Genomic DNA, 9,200 nt, shown 5'->3' with positions numbered 1-9,200 from the left:
TTTTAAAAAGATGAGATAATCATAGTTTTATATAATTTAAGACAAATGGTTAGTTAAATTTATACTAAAACTACATTGTTCAAGAAATTACAATATAGATTTCTGAAATATAAATAAATTAAATTAAGAAAAAATAAACAATACATCATTTTTCTTAACATGCATATTTTAAGGACAAAGTAAAATTAAAGTAAGAAAAATAATTAATTATATTTACTTTCCAATTCTTGTCGTCATTTCAAGACTTTTATTAGGTTAATTTTAAATGCTATCTTTATTATAAATTAACTTATCATACAACAAATTTTAGCATTAAATATTTTTGATGTTTCTTGAATAGAGTGATTATTTTTTTTTCTTCCAAAAAATGAGTTAACCAATATAAATTTAATTGAGAAAAAAATAATTAAGTTAATCCAGCATATAGGTAAAGTTCAATTTGAATCATTAAGGACTCTAATCTCAAAAAAGCTCAGTAAAATAAAAAGGAGAAGAGCTTTGGTGCATGCATTTGTTTGAAATTGAAAAGCAAGTCTAAATAAACTCTAGGATTAATGTTGTTTTTTAACGTACAATTTTTTTATATGATTTAATATTTTAGAAACATTGAGAAATTATTGAACTACCTTTACAATTGATATAACAATATTACAAAAACAAAAAAAAGCTAGAGTAGCATAAAAGCACAGAAAAAAAATTTAAATATAAATTTAAATATAATTTGGGTCCGGACTTAGCACGGGTCAAATGCTACTAGTAAATAAATAACTGTAATATATTTATATTTATTCCCGTAAGGGGTCGCTTGGTTTAAGGTATAAGTTGGGTTATGCCACTAATTTTTATATCATATTTGGTATAAGGTATAAATTAGTGCTGGGATAAATTTATACCTTATACCAAACATGGTATAAAAATTAGTGCTGAGATAACCCAGCTTATACCTTCTTAACCCACTTATACTGGGATAAATTAGTCCCGAGATTATAATCCCGGAACTAATGAGTCCTTAAACCAAACGACCCCTAACCGTTCATACTAAAAAGAAAAAATAGTGCGTCATTGATTCCCAATCAAAAAGTCAAAATTGCCCCTAGTTTTTGTTGGTACGTTACTTGGGTAAAAAGAAACAGTATGTACTTCAATTTTTTAATTAATCAAAACATCATTTTTTAAAGCACCTAATTAGACCACGGGTTAAAATGTGTGGAAGCTAAAGAGTTGGCGTTTTCTGGAAATTTCTTAACGATTAACAAAAAGATTTAAAAACAAAATTTATTAGTAGGATAATACTACTCTCTCTTGGGTATACACCGGATATATTGTTGTTATAATACTACTCCCTCTGTTTCAAGTGATTTTTTTAGTTTAAAAAAAAAGTGTCACTGACAGAAAATTATAAATATTCTTACTAACTTACCCTTAATTAAATATTTTAAAAAAATTACTTAATAATTCTTAATTATATAAATAAAGATAATTTCAGAAAATAATATTAATTTCGTTTTCAAATTCTAAAGTATCATTAATTTTTAAATAAATAAAAACCCTAAAACATTATTTATTTAGAAAGAGAGGGAATATTATGTAAGAATAGTTGTACAGTCTTGAGTAGAGAATTAAAGAATTAAACTAATTGCCTTATAACTCTTCTATTTAACCGTTGTTTCACGCTCTTGGTCTTCTCCACATCTCCACTGCCACCTTCTCCACTTCCTCTCTCTCTCTCTCAACTGAGATTAACACATCTTAACTACTTAACACCTGCAAAACAAAAAAAAACAACACAACCTTTGTAAGCTCAGAAAAATGTATTCTGAGTACTCTCAACTCTTCATTCCTTCAACTGCTGTCCTAAACTATGAACTACTTCTATTCTTTTTCATCTTTCTAGCTGTTTTTGCCTTTTGGCTTACCCCTGGTGGACTTGCTTGGTCTTTCTCTAAAGCCCGTGTTTCCATTCCTGGTCCTTCAGGTTTACCTGTTCTTGGTTTGGTCTTGTCTTTCACTAGTTCGCTAACACATAGGATGTTAGCAAAGGTTTCTAAAGCCTTAAAAGCTGAATCTTTAATGGCTTTTTCAGTTGGTTTTACTCGTTTTACTATTTCTAGTCATCCTGAGACTGCTAAGGAAATATTAAACAGTTCAGCTTTTGCTGATAGACCAGTGAAAGAGTCTGCTTATGAGCTTTTGTTTCATAGAGCGATGGGTTTTGCGCCTTATGGTGAGTATTGGAGGAATTTGAGGAGGATTTCTGCTACCCATTTGTTTAGTCCTAAAAGAATAGCGTGTTTTGGTGAGTTTAGAAGAGAGATAGGTAGTAAAATGGCGAGTGATATTACCAGTTTGATGGAGAAAGATGGAAGTGTTAAGGTGAAAAGGGTTTTGCATTTTGGGTCATTGAATAATGTGATGAGGACTGTTTTTGGGAAAAGTTATGATTTTGAAGGAGAAGATGGGCGGGAGTTGGAGTATTTGGTTAGTGTAGGGTATGAGTTGTTGGGTATATTTAACTGGAGTGACCATTTTCCTTTGTTGGGGTGGTTAGATTTGCAAGGTGTTAGACGAAGATGTAAAGAATTGGTGGCGAGAGTGAATATATTTGTTGGAAAGATCATTGAGGAACACAGGTTTAAGAGGGTTAATAATGCTGGAAATACTGAAGATGAAGGTTTTCGTGACTTCGTTGATGTTTTGCTCGATTTGGGGAAGGAAAATAAACTCAGTGATTCAGACATGATAGCTGTTCTTTGGGTATTTTTTCTTTAATCTTTGCCCTTTTGAATTATTCATTTATTCATATGATTTTGCTGTGAAAATATAACACCATAATGTGTTTTTATAAATCTCTTTACTCCCATATATTATTATTTTACATGATTTTGTTAATGGATAATTGGCAAGTGTTTATAAATGTTCGGTTTTCATTTGCTTCACTCTTTAGATGTTTTATGCGTGTGTGGTTTTTTCCGTAGTTTAATACTACCCTATTATTCTGCATAGATGCTTAAATACATCTGTTAAAATGTCTTTCTGGTATACTGGTGATGAAGAATCTGAATAATTTTAGCTTTTACTTTACATGATTGGGTGAGTGCTGATATTCCCCTTCAAGTCTATTTCTATCTGTTTCTTTAAGCATCATATCCTTGTTTATTTGATTTGGGTGCAACTTAGATTATTAATACATTTATTTTTTTCAGGAAATGATATTCAGGGGGACTGATACTGTGACCATCTTACTAGAATGGATTCTTGCCAGGATGGTTCTGCATCCAGATATTCAAGCCAAAGTTCAATGTGAAATAGACACTGTGGTTGGAACTGATAGAGCTGTATGTGATTCAGACTTGCCTAATCTGCCATATCTTCATGCCATAGTGAAAGAGACTCTCAGAATGCACCCACCTGGTCCCTTACTTTCATGGGCTAGGCTTGCAATTCATGATACTAACGTTGGTCAGCACTTAGTCCCAGCTGGAACAACGGCTATGGTGAACATGTGGGCTATTACTCATGATGAAAAAATTTGGTCTCAACCCGAAGAGTTTATGCCCGAAAGGTTCTTGGAACAAGATGTATCGATCATGGGTTCTGATCTTAGGCTCGCTCCGTTTGGTTCGGGTAGGAGGGTGTGCCCTGGCAAGGCAATGGGACTTGCTACTGTTCAGCTTTGGTTAGCTCAGTTGCTTCAACGATTCAAATGGTGTCCTTCTGATAATGGTGTGGACTTGTCAGAGTGCCTGAAATTGTCGATGGAAATGACACAACCTTTGGTTTGCAAGGCTGTTTCTAGGGTTGGTTGAAAGGTTTTTGTTTGGTTGGTTTTTGATGATTTGGGTCTTGCTTGATCTTATTAGCCTTAAATTTTTGGACCTTTTAAACGGAGAGATCAGACTTGTTTATAAGTTATGCTAATAGCAGTAGTACTATTAAGTTGTCTTAGCTAGGGAAGATAGGCTAACCAATGGTACCGTTCACTTGGTCCTTTATGCTAGGGATTTGTTTGTTGGCTTTGGTGTTTTTCAACATGCACTGTACACAGCTTCATTTCTACATAGCCAAAGCAATATAATTTCTATGTTTCTCTAAATTAAACGAGTCAATTTCCACTTTTTTCCCATAATTTCATGGTGCAACTTGTTCTAATGTCACATGGAACACAATTGGTTCTTAACGTCTTTGTGTGAACTTTGCTCAATTTGTGTAAACAGTAGCATGCAAGTGCAAATGGTCTTTTCCTAGTATGAGTTGTCTCCCTTGTTGGGCTGTTTTGCCCCTTTATTTGTCCCATTAACGCTTGTGCGACTGGGGATTGTCTTCCGGTCCATGCATTGTCTTGCTCTTCAGTTACAGACTAATTCATGGCGTGTCATCTTGTGACTCTTAATTAGTATTTAGTCCGTTTCAGGTAACTGAATAATAGTTCATAATTACCACGAATAATAAGGTGGTACTAGTCATCCTTTTTCCTTATAAGAAAACGTTTCAATTTCTCATTAGTCCCGTACTAGACGTAACTGTTATACGGTACATGTAATGCTGTTGTAGAAAAAGAAGATCGGAGAATCCAAGACATAAACCACATGACTAATCTAGATGAGTGAATGATAACATGAATTTTACTTTAATGTGATTAACTATATATATAAATCAATTTGCTCACGGAATAATAATACAGTAGATTGTTTTCCCTCTAATTAGTTTGCATGTAAGAATATATATAATACCAGAACAAGGGATATCTAGAACTGCAACAACTATAAATATAGAGGTATCAGAACAAGGGATATCTAGAACTGCAACAACTATAAATATAGAGGTATCAAGCTGTTGAGTTACACAATGGAAGTTTGGGAGAGTGGTGGAAGCGAGGATGAAGAAGATAGTGTCTATTTCGAAAAATCAGTTCGGATTTATGCATGGAGCAGTATAGGGATAACAAGAATGACTTGCACATGGTGTTTGTTGACCTAGAGAAGGCTTATGACAGAGTTCGAAAATGCTGTGGAGATGTCTGGAAGATAGAGGTGTTCCAGTAGCTTACATTAGAACAATTAAGGACATGTATAATGGAGCCAGGACCCGGGTGTGGACGGTTGGAGGTGACTCAAAACATTTTTCAATCACGATGGGCCTGTATCAGGGGTCCACTCTTAGCCTGTTTTTGTTTGCTTTGGCAATGGATGCATTGACAAGCAACATCCAAGGAGAGGTGACATGGTGCATGTTGTTTGCAGATGACATTGTGCTTATTGACGAGTCGTGGAGCGGTGTTAACGCGAGACTGGAGGTTTGGAGACAGACCTTGAAGTCGAAAGGTTTCAAGTTGAGCAGGACTAAGACAAAGTACTTAGAGTGCAAGTTCAGTGATGTGATTCTGGCAGAGGACGAGAACGTGCAGCTAGATACTCGGGTCGTCCCAAAGAAATAAAGATTTTGAAGTACCTGGGTCGATCATCCAAGGGAATGGCGAGATTGATGACGATGTCACACGTCGTATTGGAGCGGATTGGATGAAATGGAAGCTCACATCGAGGGTATCGTGCGATAAAAAAGTGCTGCCTATATTAAAGGGAATGTTCTATAAAGTGGTGATTAGACCGACTCTGTTGTATGAGATGGAATACTGGCCAGTTAAGAAAGCCTATGTCTAGAATGAAGGTAGCAGAGATGCGGATGCTGAGATGGATGTATGGGCATATCAGGAGAGACAGGATTCGGAATGAAGTGATTCGGGAAATGTGAGTGTGGCCCCATTGGTGGATAAGATGCGGGGAAGGGAGGTTGAGATGGTTTGGTCATGTGCAAAGGAGATGCGTGGATGTGCAAGTGAGGAGGTGTGAGAGACTGGCAGTGGTGGGCCTGAAGAGAGGGAGGGGTAGGCCAAAGAAGGCCTGGGGAGAGGTGATTCGGTAGGATATGACGCTACTTCATCTTACTGAGGACATGACCGGTGATAGGAGGGGGTGGAGGTCGAGTATCAGGGTAGAGGGCTAGTAGGGGGCCCCGAGGATCTCTTTTCAGTATTAGGAGTATTATTATCTTTGTTTACTCGCTTATTTTTTTTTAGATCTCTCAAATAGCTTGTTTGCTTCTTTCTTTAACGTGATTTATACTATTATATGCTGCTATTACTGCCTATTATTATTGTTGTCTTAGCACCTTATCTTGAGCTGAGAGTCTATCAGAAACAGCTTTCCTATCCTCCCCAGACCCTACCTTATGAGAATATACTGGGTATGTTGTTGTTATTAATTTTATTAATAGCAGATTTTTATTTCAGTAAAACATGACCCTTTACTACTTTAAGGTTAATTGTCATTTAAAATATTTTTATTAAAGTTTAATAATACATGTATTTCTATTTTATTTCACATTCTATTCACTATAAAATAATTTATAGTTTTATGTGTAAGTTGATGCATTTTTCTTTATGTGGGGGACGAAATGGTATTTAGGTGATTTAGTGTTTTATGCGAATAATCGACCCTTGTATATATTAGTATTTCAGACTTTTGTCCCAAGATATATTTTTCTTATGTTAGAAACTTAAATGACTCGTGAAGGTTTGTGCTTTATATCAGTGTACTGAACTCTGCAACTACTATACTATATGTAAATTTTCAATACAAAGTAATTAGAGGGATAAAAGTAGTGTCAAAATAAATTTATTTATTTAACATCGAGTGTATTATACCTTAATTGATGTTGATGAAACAAGATCCTCATAAAATCTTGCTTAAATAATAAACAAAAGCCTTATACTGTCCTAATTGATCATAAACTTACACATTGTGCTAAGTTATGTTGTCCCTTTTATCAGCTTTATTCTTGCTAGCTTTATTTTGTGCTCTATTAATTCTTAGCTAGAAAGCATAGCCTTTTGAATGGAGAAAAAAGTAGTAGTATGGCTGATGTTAAAATAAAGCAAACTACTAAGATTCTCTTGCTCTATTGCTAAGGGGAATTTTGGTTTATGATGAAGATGATAACAAAACAACAATGTGGTAGTCCGTAGAACCAAACAAATAATGATTGAAGAATACGAACCCCAAGCACAAAAAATGATATGGTTCACTTCTTTTGCTGGTATCTAAATCTTAACTAGCTAGCTTTAAATATACTAGTAGAATAATTTCCTTTACTTATAATTGTACCCATAATAAAGCTTTTCTCCTTTTTCCCACCCGCATAAAAAAGAAAGATGCATTCGGGATTTGAATATCCAATATTCACAGTTTTTCCATCAATATCAAACGCAACTTGCCTTAGCCACTTCTCTTTTGCTGATTCTCAGCCAAGCCATTAATTCTCATCTTTTATATATTCTTTTACTCCTCTCCTTCCTTGAACTAATAATGTACTCATTTGGTTCAAACGGGTTGGCACATGACTCGTTTGTTGACTTGAAGTGATTCATCAAACATTTGGTTAAAACAGATCAAAATACAAGCCAAATTAATCCACATAGGCCGGATTTAGAATTTGATCGTTTTTTATTTGAGCTTGGAATTCTACCACGATCCATTTGATTTATTGCGTTCAAAATTTACTAGTTATAGTTATTCGGTGAATAATTTTTTAGCACATGGGGTTCGATCTAAGCTAGTGGTTTCAAATGAATTCATGAGTTACCTTCTATGTCTACCCCTGCAAATCCAAACTTACAAAACTGAAATTGGGGTTGCAAATTATGTAAATTTTGGAGAACTTTAGATAATATTTTAGAAGAAATTACATCAGCTTTCATATTTCTTTTTCAAAAAGAAAAAGTAAAAAAGGATAGGAGATTGAGAGCCCGTTTGGATTGGCTTATAGCTTAAAGCTGTTTGCAGCTTATAAGCTGAAAAAAATAAGTTGGGGTAATCTAACTTATTTTTTTTGGCTTATAAGCTGTTTTCAGCTTATAAGCTGCTTTAGATAAACTAAGTTAAATGGGTCCAATTATTTTTTTGAGCTTATTTTAAGCATAAAATGACTTTAAGCTGACCAGCCAAACACTCAAAAAAACTGAAAACAGCTTATAAGCCAACTTATAAGCCAATCCAAACGGGCTCTGAGTCATGCTAGGTTAAGATCCATTAGTTATTTAACTCAATTCCCATTTAATTGAAGTAAACTTTGGCAAATTGGAACATGAACCATTTATTAATTTGATTAAATTTTACCGCTCTTAATCCCCAATTCGACAACCTGTTTACGTTCTTCTATTTCTAATTAGTACCAAGTACGACTGCTTATTCGTCTTTTGTTTCTCATGAGCACATGACAAAAGCAAACCGCATAGAGTCCGGAGCCAAAATGACTTATTTTTACAGCTATTAGACAAAAATAATATGCCCTTTTTTTAGACCAAAATGGGTATTTCGTTGCATAACCAACGAAATACCCACACAAGTACTGTTCCGGTGCCGATGAATTTCTTGCATTTCGCTACATGTGTAGCGAAATGCAAGATTTTTATTTTTTTTATTTTCCTTTGCATTTCGTGAATCAATTCACGAAATAGGCATTTTTAATTTTTTTGTCTAATAGCTGTAAAAATAAGCCATTTTGGCTCCGGACTCAAACCGCATATCCGTACAGAACTTTATCCAAGGCGTGTATGGTCGGGATGATATGCGCAAAAGCTTGAGAAAGAACCTAAGGGTTGTTCGGTTCATGTGAGATATTTCAGGATTAAATTTGAGGATATATTTATACTTTGTTCGGTTGAAGGTATAACTTGAGATGAATTCATACTTTCAACCAAACAAAGCATAAATTTAGTCCGAAACTTAATCCTGGATATCCCACTTATTTTGTTATTTTATCTCACCTCCCAGAAGCATAAATTAGCTCAAGAATTATAATCTCAAGATAACTTAGTTTGCAAAGAGTATTGTAAGGAAATAGGGCATCTCCTATTATTCTTTGAGTTGTGTCTGATATTTATTTTGAGACCCGATTAATTCAGGTTTACTTCTGTCGCTTATTATTCCATATTTTTTATATGATGATGTAGGAATTGCAAAGCGAAGGGAATATATCATAAGTGGACAGGGAAGATTAATTATTCCTTTGACCACCAATGATTTTTTTTTCTTCATAATTTTTTGCCTCTCTCCAACTTCTCCTCCAAGTTTTGCTCTTTAAATTTCGAATATTAGCTACTCATATGCATCCGCTTCCGATGGATTCTCTCTTGGGATTGTGCT

The 9,200-nt window shown here is 34.6% G+C and overlaps 1 protein-coding gene across 1 annotated transcript; it reads left to right on the top strand.

The window, feature by feature from the left end:
* Positions 1-1,676: 1,676 nt before the first annotated feature.
* LOC132632844 (cytochrome P450 78A5-like) lies at positions 1,677-4,098 on the top strand. The gene is made up of 2 exons (XM_060348946.1): positions 1,677-2,754; positions 3,204-4,098. Exons 1-2 carry the CDS (start codon positions 1,810-1,812, stop codon positions 3,804-3,806), a joined length of 1,548 nt encoding a protein of 515 aa, XP_060204929.1. The 5' UTR covers positions 1,677-1,809; the 3' UTR covers positions 3,807-4,098.
* Positions 4,099-9,200: the final 5,102 nt, after the last annotated feature.

This window comes from Lycium barbarum, chromosome 3, assembly GCF_019175385.1.
Source record: "Lycium barbarum isolate Lr01 chromosome 3, ASM1917538v2, whole genome shotgun sequence".
NCBI classification, from domain to species: Eukaryota; Viridiplantae; Streptophyta; class Magnoliopsida; order Solanales; family Solanaceae; genus Lycium; species Lycium barbarum.
This window is presented reverse-complemented; position numbering and strand designations above follow the sequence as displayed.